The sequence below is a fragment of the Danio rerio genome, chromosome 2 (genome assembly GCF_049306965.1).
Source record: "Danio rerio strain Tuebingen ecotype United States chromosome 2, GRCz12tu, whole genome shotgun sequence".
Taxonomy (NCBI): domain Eukaryota; kingdom Metazoa; phylum Chordata; class Actinopteri; order Cypriniformes; family Danionidae; genus Danio; species Danio rerio.
The window spans coordinates 1389531-1407593 of NC_133177.1; the positions used below are offsets into that span (position 1 = coordinate 1389531).

At 36.0% G+C, this 18063-nt stretch overlaps 1 protein-coding gene across 4 annotated transcripts in view; it reads right to left on the reverse strand.

The window, feature by feature from the left end:
- Positions 1 to 18063, reverse strand: part of LOC108180213 (zinc finger protein 521) — a 128503-nt gene that overhangs the window by 10343 nt on the left and 100097 nt on the right. For all 4 annotated transcript variants that reach the window (XM_073922310.1, XM_073922300.1, XM_073922293.1 and 1 more), the window contains exons 5-6: positions 14170 to 14301; positions 3677 to 3792 (exon numbers count right to left, since the gene is read on the reverse strand). In XM_073922310.1, the coding sequence (XP_073778411.1) occupies positions 3677 to 3792; positions 14170 to 14301 (248 nt within the window). The remainder of the gene's footprint in view (positions 1 to 3676; positions 3793 to 14169; positions 14302 to 18063) is intronic.

The following is an 18063-nucleotide window of genomic DNA, read 5'->3' on the forward strand; positions in this document are numbered from 1 at the left end:
ATGGACAATTTAGCCTACCCAATTCTCCTGTACCGCATGTGTTTGGACTGTGGGGGAAACCGGAGCACCCGGAGGAAACCCACGCGAAGGCAGGGAGAACATGCAAACTCCACACAGAAATGCCAACTGAGCCGAGGTTCAAACCAGCGACCTTCTTGCTGTGAGGCGACAGCACTACCTACTGCGCCACTGCCTCGACTTGTAGAGGACAACCTAAGGTAAAAGCTGATGTAGCTTGTTTGGCTATCTGCTATCTCCGGCAGCTCACGGAGCAAATGATCAATAATTTCCCTTGTATGTTTACAAAAAACGAGATTACACTTTATGATTCATTCGAAGACTGTTGGATATGTGATTGTAAATCAATAAAAATAACGATGGCTCTTTATTATTGGGAATGAGACCTTTAATTTGATGTATTACTTGCCAATGTGTGTCTAATATTAGCGATGTGAAAAACATGCATACTGAAGCGGGCTATTCAGATTTCCCATAATCCCGTAACTCCAGGGTTTCTTCTGGGCATATTCGGTTTGTTGTTACTCGTGAGAAAGAGCGCCCTCTGGATTTCAGAGTAAACTTTACTACTGGCCCCATCACCATGTTTCCCAGTACTAGGTTGCGGCTGGAAGGCCAAAATTAATATATAAATTGGATAAATTGGCGGTTCATTCCACAGTGGCGACCCCTGATGAATGAAGGGACTAAGCCGAGTGCTGTATCTGAGTAGCACTCAGTGAAATGAGCCATAAGAGTACCATCCCACTAACAGACACTTAAACCCTAAAAGCTACAAGCATGTCATATATATATATATATATATATATATATATATATATATATATATATATATATATATATATATATATGAGCAATATCTCACGAGTAGCAGTGCGATATGGCTGTATATCCGCACTGGTGCCTTAGTGTCCCCACCAGTGCCGATATACAGCCACATCGGACTGCTTCGAGTGTGATATTGCATTTATACAACAGTTTGACGGCATAATTGTGTATATAAAAACAAAATCATACATGGAGAGTCTCAAAAACCCTTTTGTATGAGGAACTACTTTCTTCCACGTTGGATTCAAATCATAAGCTGACAGTTAAACAGCTGAGCAAGCATAGTGTCTGCTTGATGCTGGCTGTATGTGGGCGGAGTAATACACAAAGGGTAAAGAGGCTGTACGGGTGCTGATGTTACTTAAATATATCACGATTGTCAGCCAATCAGATTCGAGAACCAGACAGAGCTGTTGTGTGTGTGTATATATATATATATATATATATATATATACACACACACACAACAGCATGAATATTCATTCATTCTTTCATTTTCTTGTCGGCTTAGTCCCTTTATTAATCCGGGGTCGCCACAGCGGAATGAACCGCCAACTTATCCAGCAAGTTTTTACGCAGCGGATGCCCTTCCAGCCGCAACCCATCTCTGGGAAACATCCACACACACATTCACACACACACTCGTACACTACAGACAATTTAGCCTACCCAATTCACCTGTATCGCATGTCTTTGGACTGTGGGGGGAAACCGGAGCACCCGGAGGAAACCCACACGAAGGCAGGGAGAACATGCAAACTCCACACAGAAATGCAAACTGAGCCGAGGTTCGAACCAGCGACCTTCTTGCTGTGAGCCTACAGCACTACCTACTGCGCCACTATATATATATGCTGTGTGTTATTGTGTGTGTGTGTGTGTAGAGATGGAGTGTTTGGTCCTGTGAGAGCCGATCAGGTTGTTTTATTTTCCCATCATGCTCTGGGCAGGTCAGCGGTGATGCTGCGGCTCCTCCCTGAGCTGCTCTTCATCTTCACCTATGAGCCGAACGCAAATAAATAAAACATCTCAGTGTCTGCACGTCTGCGTGACCTGTGACCTCTCTGACTGAGCGGAGACGACTGCAGTGTCCAGAACTGAAGAAAGCAAGAGCACTCCAAAGAAAACAAGCTGCACTTTCTGACCGACTGATAAGGACAACTGCGGTAGACAGAAAAGAAACCAACTGTTCTCCATGATCTAGACCAGGGGTCCCCAAAGTTGTTCCTGGAGGGCCGGTGTCCTGCAGATTTTAGCTCCAACCCTAATCAAACACACCTGAACAAGCTAATCAAGCTCTTACTAAAGGTATACTTGAAACACCCAGGCATGTGTGTTGAGGCAGGTTGGAGCTAAACCCTGCAGGGACACCGGACCTCCAGGACTGAGATTGGTGACCCCTGATCTAGACCGTGGTCAATATAATAGTGAACGGTCTAATGTTATTACACCTTAGAAGATGCAATAAACTATTTTAAATCCTCCTGCGCTCACATTTGATTTCCTGATCTGAAATATGGAGTAAATATGTAAGTAGCAGCAGTCAAAAATTTAAAATGAAGAATATTCAAGGGGTCTAAAGTAGAGGTCTGCATTCCCGCGGCTGTCCCGCGGGTGCCCGGAACCCAACCAGATTTCTGCGGCGTGGGAATAAATTTCCGAATAAATCACGGGAGCGGTCGGTTTAATTTGGGACGAGAGCTGGCTGTCTAGCAATATCGCGGATATTGCTATGCGAATGAAAGAGAGAGAGAGCTTTGCATGTGTGTGTGCTTGGTGCTTGTGTGTGCGTTAGTGCGCGCGCACGTATGAGAGAGAGAGAGCTTTGTCTGTGTGTGTGTGCTTGGTGCTGTATGTGTGTGTGTTTATACAGACAGCTTGGCTGTCTGGACTGTATAGCTGGGTGATTTTCGGTTTTGTTCTCCCCCACTCTTTAGTAGGATCGGGCGCAGCGGCCAGAAAACGGGGCGGGTCGGGCAGCGGGACAACAAATTCTTAATATAAGCGGGAGCGGTCGGGTTCGGGCTAAAACCTGGCGCGTGCGGGCGGGAGCGGGATTCAAAATTTAGTCCCGCGCAGATCTCTAGTCTAAAGTATCTGTGGACCAGAAGTTGCTGCAGACTTTTATTTCAGTATGAGGATGTATTTACACTTAAAACTGAATATTCAGTAGGGGCGGGGTATTTATTTTTTTTTGCTCCTCCTCTCATCTTTTAAACTAAAGCCTGTTTCAGAATCCCAGCGGGACCAGTTGGTGGTTCTGTGTGGAGTTTGCATGTTCTCCCCATGCTGGCATGGGTTTCCTCCGGGTGCTCCGGGTTTCCCCCACAGTCCAAACACATGCGCTATAGGGGAATTGGGTAAGTTAAATTGTCCATAGTCTATGAGTGTGAATACGTGTGTATGGATGTTTCCCAGTAATGGGTTGCAGCTGAAAGGGCCTCCGCTGTGTAAAACATATGCTGGATAAGTTGGCGGTTCATTCTGCTGTGGCGACCCCTGATTAATAAAGGGACTAAGCTGAAAAAAAATGAATAAATGAATGATAACACTTTATTCTGATGGTCTATTTGAGTATTAGTAGACTGTCTGCTTAATATCTGCTGATTCTGCTCCTTCAACAGACATTTAATTGACTAGAAGAAACTTTACAAGTACATGTCAACTTACACTAACCACAACCTAACAGTCTACTTATAATCTAACGAGAATTAGTTTCAATGCAACATAAATTCAACAAACGGACCAATAAAATAAAGTATGACCCATTTATTTATTAGTTTGTTCGTTCATTCATTCATTTATTAGCACATGTGTGTATTTTGCTCACCTGAAGCTCGGTCTGGAAGAAGAACTTGAGCGGACAGTGTGAGCAGTCATAGATCTTGTCCTCCTGTCCATGTGCACTGAAGATGTGCTGCTGCAGTTTACACGCCTGCACAAACACTGCAAACACACACACACACACACACACGCACACAGTTAAAGTCAGAATGATTCGCACTCCTGTGAATTTTTTTTAGATATTTCCAGTTGGTGGAAAGAGCACTAAAAAAATCATACTAAAGTACCATTACTTGGCCAAAAATGTAGTGCAAGTAGAATAAAAGTATCTGCTGTAAATATTACTCGAAGCATGAGTACAAAGACCTTTCAAAAGTACTTAAGAGCAGTGAGTTTTACGCTGCAAAAGCTGATGCGTTTACATGTAATTTGTGTATCTGTGTGTAAACGTAACATTCTGTAGTGCATTTAGTTATTGCCCAGCATTAACTAACTGCACAGATGTGCATCGTCCGATTGTCTTTTCTTTCTTTCTTTTTTTTCAAACATTTAAAATGTTTTATTTCGCACAACATTTCGTTATTTTCGCACTTCTTGTAAATTCAGACACATTCATATGTGATGTTTTGAACAGCAATTAGTGATGCTACGTTATAAATTTTAATTGTACGATATATCATGCTCTCACGGTTATCACGTCTAATGTATTTTAGAACAGCAAGCTTTATATTAGGGAAGTAGCTATTTAAGGGCCTACTAACACTATGCCATCCGTGCCATGCCCAGGCCCGTTTCCCGGATCGTTTGAGAAGTGTGAGTGCGCTGAATCGGGCTCAAGCATGGTTCACTTGGCCGGCCCTGGCCCGGTTGGAAGAGGTGGGCCTGAGCGCAGGTTCACTTGGGCTTTTGTGTGTGAGTGCAAAACACGCCAAAGCCCGAAACTGAAAGTGAGACGTGACTTTTAAGGGACTGTTTGATATGGATTTATTAATCATTCTTACTGTTCAGTGAACGCAAACTGCCGTAGTTTATTAAAGACGAGAACTCCTCACAGCACGACAGCTGCACCTTCAGCAGACCTCCCCATTCCTGCAGCACGAGAGCTTTATGATTGTTTATGGGCGCCAAAAGTGGTGGATCTGTTCGGCGAAATACCTGAAAAGCGTGTCACCACATCCCTAAGGACTGTTTGGTGAAATATTTGACGGCATATCAAACGACTGAAACGATATAACTAGAGATATCCACTGTGCTGCTGAGTGAGAGAGCGCTTCTCACTGAACAGCGCAGCAGCGATGACCAGGCCCGGATTGGCTAATCGGGAGGACTGGGAGAATTCCCGGTGGGCCGGTCCATTTTTTGGCCGCGAGGGCCGGTGTCCCTAGCTCCAGAATCTGTTGCTCTCAGCAGTCACACTTTTTAAATTTATTTATTTATTTACTTGACCACAGTCTTCTTATTCATTATTTTACCGCAGCTCTGCTCTTTTTATAAATAACCAGCCTGCAGGTTAATGATGATATAAGTCAGATGTGTTACCCTCCAATATTCAACTTGTGGTCCAGTGGTTAGCACGTTAGATTATCACGCTGCTGACCCGGGTATGATCCTCGTCTGTGTACGATTTTTTTTTTTTTTTATTGTTAAGACATATAATACTGTTAGAGTTGTTGAACATTTGAAGTTCTAAAGCAGCTGTTTTCTCAAAAAAAGACGTGATAGTGTCATTAGAAACTGAATTGGAATGACCTTATTTTAATATAGTCAGTCGTGAACTGAGGTGGGCCGGTCTGAGGCTTAAAACTCCAGGGCTGAAAAGGAGTGCCACTCCGGCCCTGGCGATGACGTAAGCGTGCCGAAGCCCATTTGTGGTGTAAGCGCGGGCCGTCGGGGGAGACGGGAGGGAGGACAAGCGTGCTTTGGCCCGGTTCGAGGCAACTGTACCTAGTGTGAGTACAGCCTAAATTAACTGTTGTTATCATCTGTGTTCATGCGTGTACAATCATTTTAATAATAACTCATCTAACATATATTTTGTTTACACTGCACTGAAAGGCACGCAATACCCTCACTGTGAGATGTTTTCTACTGCAGAGGCAGGCGCGTTGCTCCGCTTGTGCGCGCATATTGTCATTCTTACATTAGAAATAACAAACTTGCAAGCGGAAAAGACGTGATATGGGAACGGCCGCAGCTATAGTTAATCCGGTGTGCGTGCGTAGTAGCCTCGGTGTAATACGTGGAACTTTAAACTAGTGCACAGTTGGCCACTTGTCTTAACTTTCCCGTGCAACAGAAATGCGGCCTTTACGATTAATTAACTGTGACAAATTGAAGCCCAGTTTATAGTGAAATCAGCGAATCGTTGCATCCCTATTAACGATATCGGTGCATTGTACAAAAGGCCTTTTCTACAAAACATATCCAAATGTTTTCAGGTATCCGCACCACTTGGGTTCGGGTTCGGCCTGTGGGCCGCCAATTGAATAGCCTTGCCTTATATTAAAGGTTTTTTAATGATGGTAGCTTAAAGACTGCAATTGTCTCTCTGGATATCACACTAACTTACCCCCCCAAAAAATAAAAAATAAAAAAATAAAAAAATAAAAAATAAAGTACTAATACTTTCCTTCTTAGACTTTACAGACCTGAAACTTGCCTACAGCACTTATTCATTGTTGCTCTTATAGTTGTGTAAGTTGCTTCCTTGTCCTCATTTGTAAGTCGCTTTGGATAAAAGCGTCTGCTAAATGACTAAATGTAAATGTAAAGACGTCTCTCGCATGCATAGCTCAGGTGTGAGTTTCTCACACACTTCAACAGAGTGTCAAAATCTTGATGCTTCTGTGGGTCTCGTCTATCAATTCAGAGCTTTATCTTGTATTCTCTATTGCATTCACATCAGGTGATTGGCTTGGCCATTCTACAGCTTGATTTTCTTTCTCTGCACGCATCTGAGAGTCTCCTTGGCTGTGTTTTTGGATCACTGTCTTGCTGAAATGGGTTCATCTTCATCCTCCTAATGTAGATGTTTGACTGAAGCAGCTGATATTCAGCACACGGTGCATTTCACAGCAATGTTCAGCACATAATAACAGTGAAAGCAACACACTGGAATATTTCCTATATGCATGTCTGAAGGCGTACTGTATTTAATAATATAAATCAGTTCAAACGAAGAGCGATGATTATAAACACATGTGCTGTTTTTTGTTTTTTTTTCCGCGAGCCTGAATGTTACAGTCTGGCAGCGAATGAAAGAAGTATTGTCACGGCTGAGGGAATCAACCCAAGTGTTTCCAGTCCAGAGCATCATGGGAAAACCAGCTCCACCTGTGTCTGAGATTTGTCCAGTTCTGTTTAAAGCTATTCACTGATGGTCAGATGGGATAATAGTCACTTTAGAAGTGCGACATTTTTTATTTAATGTTTGATGTAATTTGAACTGAAACTTGAAGAGGGGCGGGGCATATAGTAGCTCCGCCCCTTGAAAAAAAACTGCATTTAGTTTTTCACAGCTCTGCCAGTGAGAGTGGTTGAGCTCAAGCACATGAAGTGAACAGCCAATGAGAAGAAGAGGGCGGGGCATGTCACTAGGGGAATTTGATTGGTCGGAAGATTTGATGAGAGACTGCGGTATCACAATCATTGTGCCATTTAGGATTTTAAGATTTGGATGTTTATATCTTCTATTTGTGCATTTGATCACCGCTTCTAGCCTATAGATATGCTTAAGCCTGACATGCTGATACTGACACATTCATTTCCCTTCAGCTTAGTCCTTTATTCATCAGGGGTCGCCACAGTGGAATGAACCGCCGACTAATCCAGCATATATTTTACACAGCGGATGTCCTTTCGGCTGCAACCCAGTATAGGGAAACACCCATACACACTCATACACTACGGCCAATTCCCCTACAGCACATGTGTTTGGACTGCGTGGGAAACCGGAGCACCTGGAGGAAACCCATGCCAACACAGCACTCCACACAGAAACGCCAACTGACCAAGCTGGGGCTCGAACCAGCGACCTTCTTGCTGTGAGGTGACAGTGCTAACCACTGAGCCACCGTGTCGCTCTATACTAACATGTAAGAAACTTGATTTTAATGTGACGAGGCCTTTAAATGAGTGAAGAATGATAATGGTGTGCTTTATTTAGAGTCACTGAAGTACATAAACAAGCTCACACACACACACACACACACACACACACACACTGACTCGATTAGTCAACAGTGCTAATTATATTGACATTATTAATATTCATGCAGACGTGTTATTTATGCGTAGCCTGATTTCAGTCACACTGAATCTTTGAAATGGCACTTAAAACACATAGTGCGTCTGTGTGTGTGTGTGTGTGTGTGTGTGTGTGTGTGTGTGTTTAATTAAGCCGTGGAGCTGGTGATCGAGTGTGTGTGTGTGTGTGTGCGTTTAAGAGCATGCAGATATTCTCACAGGAGCACTTCAAACATGCTGTTTGTTTTTACAGACCCATATGTTTAAGGGTGGCAATCACACACACACACACACACACACACACACACACACACACACACACACACACACACACACACACACACACACACACACGCACACACACACGCTTGCACACACAGACAGACAGACACACTGTCACCTCGCACACACGCATGCACACACAAACAGAAACGCATACAAACACACGTCATACACACAAACAAACACACACACACATACAAAAATATGTACAAACACACACGCACATACACACACACACAAACACACACGCCATACACACAAACACACACACACACACACGCACACACACACACGCATACAAAAATACGTACAAACACACACACACACACACACACACACACACACACACACACACACACACACACACACACACAAACACACACGCCATACACACAAACAAACACACACATACACACACACATACAAACACACACGCCATACACACAAACAAACACACACATACACACAAACAAACACACACACACACACATACACACATACAAACACACACGCCATACACACAAACAAACACAAACACACACATACACACACACACACATACACACACTCACACACACAAAAACACGTACAAAAACACGTACAAACACACACGCACATACACACACATTGTCACCCAGCACACACACACATACACACGCATGCGTACACACACAAACACAAGCACATACACACAAACAAACGCACGTGTTGTGTGTTCAGAGATGCTCTTCTGCAGAGCTCGGTTGTAGCGAGTGCTTATTTGAGTTACTGTCGCCTTTCTATCAGCTGGAACCAGTCTGGCCATTCTCCTCTGACCTCTGGCCTCAGCAACAAGGCATTTGCGCTCACAGAACTGCCGCTCACTGGATATTTCCTCTTTGTCGGAGCATTCCCTGTAAACCCTAGAGATGGCTGTGCCTGAAAATCCCAGTAGATCAGCAGTTTCTGAAATACTCAGAGCAGCCCGTCTGGCAGCAACAACTATGCCATGCTCAAAGTCTCTTAAATCCCCTTTCTTCCCCATTCTGATGCTCGGTTTGAACTGCAGCAGATCGTCTTGACCATGTCTACACGCCTAAATGCAGTGAGCTGCTGCCATGTGATTGGCTGATTAGAAATTTGCATTAACAAGCAGTTGGACAGGTGTACCTAATAAAGTGGCCGGTGAGTGTAAATGGCAGTCAGTCATTCTGAATGGGCCAGCTGTTATCAAACACTGGGTGTTCTTGTTTCAGGACAGATTGAGAAGGTGCATCAAGTATATATAATTTAAAGCCTTCAGCGGCGTCTTATCCGCTGCCATTATCTTGATGTATTTCTCTGCTGCCGACAAAACAACACACTTCATTTGTCTCTCTGCGTCTCTCATTATTATTGACTTGATCTACAGGGCTTATTTTTTTCTTTATTTATTTTCTTTATTTCATGTTGGTTTCTGACAGACAGGTCCCAGATCTCCTTCCGCACTGGTATTGATCATGCAGCACTGAGACAAAGAGAGGGAAAAGACAGAATCCGCACTGCAGAAATCGCCATTTACATCACGCAAACACTGTAAAACATATCTCTTCATCAACGCTTTCTGTATTTTGGGTGTATTTGCGGTGGTGAGTTGCATTATGGGATGTTGATCTCTGCTCTGTCCACTTCTGATGTTGAAAATTTAACTCTACAGTTTAACAGAGTGACTTTTATTGATATTTTAGTGGCTTAAAGTAATAATATAATGTGTAAGATATAATATAAAGTCTATAAAATAGCAGAAAATGTGCTGCAGTTTATTACAAGGGGTTTGTAGCGTAATATACAACACCAACCTAGACAATAGAGCCCTGCACACTATTAAATCTGACACTTAAAATCAACTTTCTTTCACTTTTCAAGGTTAAACGTCGTGAAGAAAGCTCAAGATCCCAGAATGCAGTTCAAAAGCAGAAATAAATTGGAAATAAATAAAAACACACATCACAAAATACAGAAAACTGCTCATTTATGGATATTTTTTACAGTGTAATCTAGATTCACACTCCTGCTTTGTTAAACTGTTACTCAAATAGTAGTATTGGTTTCGATGGATCTGTGAGGAACCTTCATCATCCACATACAGTTGAAGTCAGAATTATTCGACCCCTTTGAATTTCTTTTTTAAATATTATCCAAACGATGTTTAACAGAGCAATGAATTTTTCACAGTATTTCCTATAATATTTTTTCTTCTGAGGAAAGTCTTATTTGTTTTATTTCGGCTAAAATAAAAGCAGTTTTTAAATTTTTTAAACAACATTTTAAGCACAAAATTATTAGCCCCTTTAAGCTATATATATATTTTTGATAGTCTACAGCAGGGGTTCCCAAACTTTTCAGCCCGCGACCCCCAAAATAACAATGACAGTGACTCGCGGCCCCCAATATCCTCTGAGGTGGTTATACATACAGAAACCTTGCATGCACTGGCGCACACACACCAATAGACCCAAGTATTTGTTTATTTTTATTATGTATGTGAGTGCTGTAAATGTGTCAGAAAGTTTAACCTGGTGTTATAAAATCAATCTGCTGCATCTGACGCTATTGCTGTGTCTTTAATATAATGTAATTACCCCAGGGGTCACAATCCAGTCTGGCCATTCTCCTCTGACATCAACAAGGCATTTGCGCCCACAGAACAGCCGCTCACTGGATATTTCCTCAGATGTACCTAATAATGTGGCCGGCGAGTATATATATATATATATATATATATATATATATATATATATATATATATATATATATATATATATATATATATATTTATATTTATATTTATATTTATATTTATATATATATATATATATATATATATATATATATATATATATATATATTTATATATATATATTTATATATATATATTTATATTTATTTATATATATATATATATATATATATATATATATATATATATATATATATATATATATATATATATATATATATATATATATATATACATATATATATACTCGCCGGCCACTTTATATATATATATATATATATATATATATATATATATATATATATATATATATATATATATATATATATATATATATTTATATATATATATTTATATATATATATTTATATTTATTTATATATATATATATATATATATATATATATATATATATATATATATATATATATATATATATATATATATATATATATATATATATATACATATATATATACTCGCCGGCCACTTTATATATATATATATATATATATATATATATATATATATATATATATATATATATATATATATATATATATATATATATATATATATATATACATACATATATATATATATATATATATATATATATATATATATATATATATATACATATATATATATAGAAATATATATATAGAAATATATAAATATATATATATATATATATATATATATATATATATATATATATATATATATAAATATAGAAATATATATATATAGAAATATATATATATATATATATATATATAGAAATATATATATATATATATATATATATATATATATATATATATATATATATAATGTGGCCGGCGAGTATATATATATATATATATATATATATATATATATATATATATATATATATATATATATATATATATATATATATATATATATATATATATATATATATATATGTATATGTATATATATATATATATATATATATATATATATATATATGTATATATATATATATATATATATATATATATATATAAATATATATATATATATATATATATATATATATATATATATATATATAAATATATATATATATATATATATATATATATATATATATATATATATATATATATTTATATATTTATATATATATATATATAAATATATATATATATATATATATATATATATATATATATATATATATACATATATATATACACACACACATACATACATACATATATGTATGCGTGTGTGTTTTTTTTGTTTGTTTGTTTGTTTGTTTTACACTGTATAAAATGCTGGGTCCCACACAATCGATTGTGTTAGACTGAACCTAAAACAGTTAAGTTGTGCCAAAAAAACTCAAGACTTGAGTTGTTTTGGCTCATTCTTAAATAAGTAAACAGCAAATACAGTTTTTTATTGTTTTTTTACATTATAAGAAGGTCTTTAATAATTTCGCCTTGCACTGTTGAGTTTTATTATGTGAAAGTGCGAGTATAAGAGGTCTGATTGGGGACTGTAGCTGGAGATGAAGGCGTGCGGATGGGGACGGACAGATGCGCTGTTATAATGCAAAGCGAGGGAGGATGAGAGAAAGAGAAAGAGGTAAAAGAGGAGTGCAGGATGCATCCAGAGGCGGCGGGAGATCTCTCTGTGTGTGTATGTGTGTGTGTGTGTGTCAGAAGTGTGTGTTTCTCTCGGGACGCATTTGACAGCTTTGTGAAGTCAGGCAGCCTGCAGCTCTGCTCACCCTGGAGGAAGCCCAGTGCTCAACACACACACACGCACACATACACACTTACCAGCTTCTGTCTCACTTTACACAACAAAACATTCACTTTACACTCTATTGTCTGCAGCGGCACACACACATATCTCAGCCATTAATACACAAACTACTTCTTGCCATTGCAATTAACTATTGTGTGAGAATGTGGCTGCAATAAATAAAAACATTATAACGCATGTATGTATGTATATATTAAAATAATTTTTCTCTCTGATTTTCAAATAGTTGAATCTCAGCCAAATATCCCAATAAAGTGCACATTTGATGGGTTACTTAAAATAAAACAAAATAAAATGTATAAGTTTAAATAAAAATAAAGTAAATAAAATAAAATAAATGAATTAAGTTTAATAAAAAAATATATATATGTATATATATATATATATATATATATATATATATATAGAGAGAGAGAGAGAGAGAGAGAGAGAGAGAGAGTTAAACAAAATTAAATAAAAAATAAAACAATGAAATGAAATTAATAAAATAAAATAAAATAATGAAACGAATAAAATATTTAAGTTAAAATACAAAGTTAATAAAATAAATGAATTCAGAAAATTTTTAAATAAAATAAAACAAAATAGATAAAATAAAATCAAAAAATGCATGATAAAATAAAAATGAATTAAAATAATAAAAAAAAAAAAAAAAAAAAAATATATATATATATATATATATATATATATATATATATATATATATATATATATATATATATATATATATATATATATATATATAAAGTAAAATTTAAAAGTTAAAATAATTAAATTAAATTAAAAAATGTAATTAAATAAATTAAATTAAATAACGAAATAAAATAAATAAAATAATGAGATGAACAAAAAAATTATGAAATAAATAAAATAAAATATATAATTTAATATATAAACAAGGTAAATACAATAAATAAATGTATTATATTTTAAAAAGAAATAAAATAAATAACAACGAAATCAAAATTCTTTAAGTAAATTAAATTAAAATCAAATAATGATTTTAAATAAAATAATAAAATAAAAATATATAAAATTTTAATTGAAGTTAAAATTAATTAAATTAAGTTAAAAATAAAATAAATTAAATTAAATACCGAAATTAAATAAATAAAATAAAATAATGAAATGAATAAAAATAAATAAAAATAAAACAAATAAAATAAATTTAAATAAAATAAAAAAGCTTAAATGTATTTAATAAAAATAAATAAAATTAAATACATTTAAAATTAAATTAAATTATGAAATTAAATTAATAAATTAAAATAATTAAAAATAAACTAAAATAAATAAAAATAAAATAAAAAAGATAAAATAAATAAAATAAAATAAAATAAACAACGTTAAGCACTGAGAAACTAAAACCATTGTAATTACGGTTTAGTCACTATAGTAGCAGTAATATCACTCCGTTGTTATAGACCGTGCACACAGATAAGAAGATGTACCTGTGAAACAGACGGGACACTTGAAGGTTCCTCCCATCCCCTCGAAACTGTGTTCGATCAGGTGACACTGCAGCTTAGCGGGAGAGTCAAACGTCTGACTGCAGAGTTTACATTCATGAACCAGACCTTCCTCTGCGAAGACACACACACACACACACACACACACACAAGCTGGGTCAGAATATGTAATATACACACAATTCAGGCATTAAAAAGGAGCTACTATGCAAAAGTCTTCTTTATTATATGTTATTATATATATATATATATATATATATATATATATATATATATATATATATATATATATATATATATATATATATATATATATATATATATATATATACATATATATATATATATTTTTTTTTTCATTGTGTTCACATGCTCAACAGAAATGACTGTGATTGGCCGTGAAGGTCAATAGTTCACCGAACTCATCTCTGTTTACTGAGTGAACACAGATACAGGGACACAGGAGCGGTTTAAAGCCACGGCTCATAGCGGATCGCTCGTATGTCAGCTAATAGACAAACCAGCTGATTGACGTGGCTTTAAAACATTCCAGTGTCCCTGTATCTGTGTTACACTCAGTAAGCAGCGGTAAGTTTGATGAACTGATGACCTTCACGGCCAATCACAGTCATTTCTGTTGAGCATGTGAACACTACAGCTCAACATTGCTCAAATGTTAATGGCAAATGAACGTGTTAAAAACTTCAGTATCGCTTGGTACCGAATTCCAGCACATTGTAACAAATTACTCCCAAATCTGGCCAGAATGCATTCTGGGATTGCCTGATTTTTCTGGAACAGTGTCCTGCGATGCTAAACTGACTCCAGAACAGCTCACTGAGGGAGTCCTGCATCTATTAATACATAATGAGCCGAATTACAAGTGATTAAAGCCCTGGGAATGAAACACTGACTCCTCCTCCTCCTGTGCGTGCATGTGTGAGTGTGTGTGTGTGTGTGTGATTTCCCTCATGAATTCGGCTGCTGTGGGACCACCGCCTGTTCATTTATTTAACATAGAAAATAATGTAGGAGGACTTCACACAGTAAATTCACTAAAACACACCTCATGGATTGATGCTTTAAGGCAGGGGTGGGCAAACTTGGTCCTGAAGGGCTGGTGTCCTGCATAGTTTAGCTCCAACACTAATCAAACACACCTGAACATGCTAATCAGTGTCTTCAAAATCACTAGAAACCTATAAGCAGGCCCCCCGGGACCGAGTTTGCCCACCTCTGGCTGTGGATTCAAACACACACACGCATCTATATTTGCATTTCCGCTTGGCGCTTCTTAAGTGTGTATATGCAATGGTTTTCAATAATAATTTGTCAAAATTAAGTGAGATTTTCCTTAAAACAAGAAAAATAATATTATGTCATATAATTTTGCAGAAAATTTAGCTTGTTTTAAGGGGAAAACTCGTAATTTTGACTTTATTTCTGTAAACAACACAATATTTTTGCTTGTCTAAATAGAAAATGCTTCTTGATTTTTGAATTTTTAAATATTTGGACAGGAAACAAAAAAAAAAAAAAAAACAAGACGTCACTGCATTATTTACAGTTTAGGGAAGTGTTAAAGGGCTCATATTTTCCCCTCTCACAAGACGTAAGATAAGCATTCGGTGTCTCCAGAGTCTGTGAAGTTTCAGCTTTTGTAGCCTGTGCCTTTAAATGCAAATGAGCTGGTTCTCCCCGCCCACTGTTTGTCTGTTTCTCCTGCCTTACATCAGATAAACAGCAGTCAGTGATAGAGACTCAGGCTGCGTCGGAAACCACATACTTCCATACTATATAGTACGCTAAAATCAGTATGCGAGCCGAGTAGTATGTCCGAATTCATAGAATTCGAAAACCAGTATGCGAGAAGTACCCGGATGACTTACTATTGCTGGCGAGATTCTGGAGTGCGCATCCCATGCACGCTGCGCTATCCCATAATGCCCCGCGAGAGAATTCATGAACGGAAGTGAAGCGACGCAACTGATGCAGGTAGGTCACGTGACCATGACAAAATGGCATATGTAGTACGTCCGAATTCCATTGATACTTTTCACATTCATACTGTATAGAGCGTACTTTTCTAACGGCTGAGTTGTACGTTTAAATTTAAATGCAGCACCTACTGAGGAGTCGGCGGTTTCGGACGCAGCCTCAGACATGATGAAGCAGAGATCCAGTTCATTAGTCAAAAATACCAAGTAAGTTTATTTGATTAAATTAATTAAATAAATTAAATTAAATAACGAAATAAAATAAATAAAATAATGAAATGAACAAAAAAATTATGAAATAAATAAAATAAAATATATAATTTAATATATAAACAAGGTAAATACAATAAATAAATGTATTATATTTTAAAAAGAAATAAAATAAATAACAATGAAATCAAAATTCTTTAAGTAAATTAAATTAAAATCCAATAATGAAATTAAATAAAATAATAAAATAAAAATATATAACATTTTAATTGAAGTTAAAATTACTTAAATTAAGTTAAAAATAAATTAAATTAAATAAAATACCGAAATTAAATTAATAAAATAATGCTTTAAATGCAGCACCTACTGAGGAGTCGGCGGTTTTGGACGCAGCCTCAGACATGATGAAGCAGAGATCCAGTTCATTAGTCAAAAATACCAAGTAAGTTTATTTGATTAAATTAATTAAATAAATTAAATTAAATAACGAAATAAAATAAATAAAATAATGAAATGAACAAAAAAATTATGAAATAAATAAAATAAAATATATAATTTAATATATAAACAAGGTAAATACAATAAATAAATGTATTATATTTTAAAAAGAAATAAAATAAATAACAATGAAATCAAAATTCTTTAAGTAAATTAAATTAAAATCCAATAATGAAATTAAATAAAATAATAAAATAAAAATATATAACATTTTAATTGAAGTTAAAATTACTTAAATTAAGTTAAAAATAAATTAAATTAAATTAAATACCGAAATTAAATTGATAAAATAATGCTTTAAATGCAGCACCTACTGAGGAGTAGGCGGTTTTGGACGCAGCCTCAGACATGATGAAGCAGAGATCCAGTTCATTAGTCAAAAATACCAAGTAAGTTTATTTGATGTATTTGTGGTGGAGTTTATTATTATTATTAAATCTAATAATTATAACACAACCTAAATCTAACCTAACATTAACGTCTTATAATATTGTGCCATACTTGCTTAAACAGTATCACATATGTTTCCAGCCCCAGTTTTAAGCACTCTTGCCCTGCTCCTCAGACAGTGTGTCTCTGTCAGTTTTGGGCCGCTCACAGCAGGAAAGAAGTAAGTTCATTAGCTCAGCTGAATCAGAATTAGTCCCTTCATTCTGACGGGCTGAACTTCATTAGACGGCGCTTCACAATCCAGCGGGGAGACGTGATGAATCAACGCGGGACCACAATCTGCCTCACACAGCAGATTCACACTATTCTTCCCTCGCACTTCACTTATTCACACTGTTTCATTCAGCTGCGGAATAATTGCTCAGACTTTTGTGCATAATTAAAGAGAGACTCGACCAGACGTCTGCAGAACTGCATCAAACTAATAAAAGCCACAAATGTTTCTTATAATACTTTCATTTTCGTCGTTGCCATGATGACAGTGCATAATATTAGTCAAGATTATTTAAAGGCTTAATTATTGTACAGTTAGGGTAATTAGGCAAGTCTTTGTATAACAGTGCTTTGTTCTGGAGACAAATAAGAAAAAGGTATATTGCTAAAGGGGACTAATAATATTCCGTATGGACTTCTTTTCCACTGTTACCAGTTTGCTGTGTAGCTCGCCATGTGTGTCGGCAGACTTGAGATGCAGAGAGTCATCTCAAGTTCTTCAGAAGAA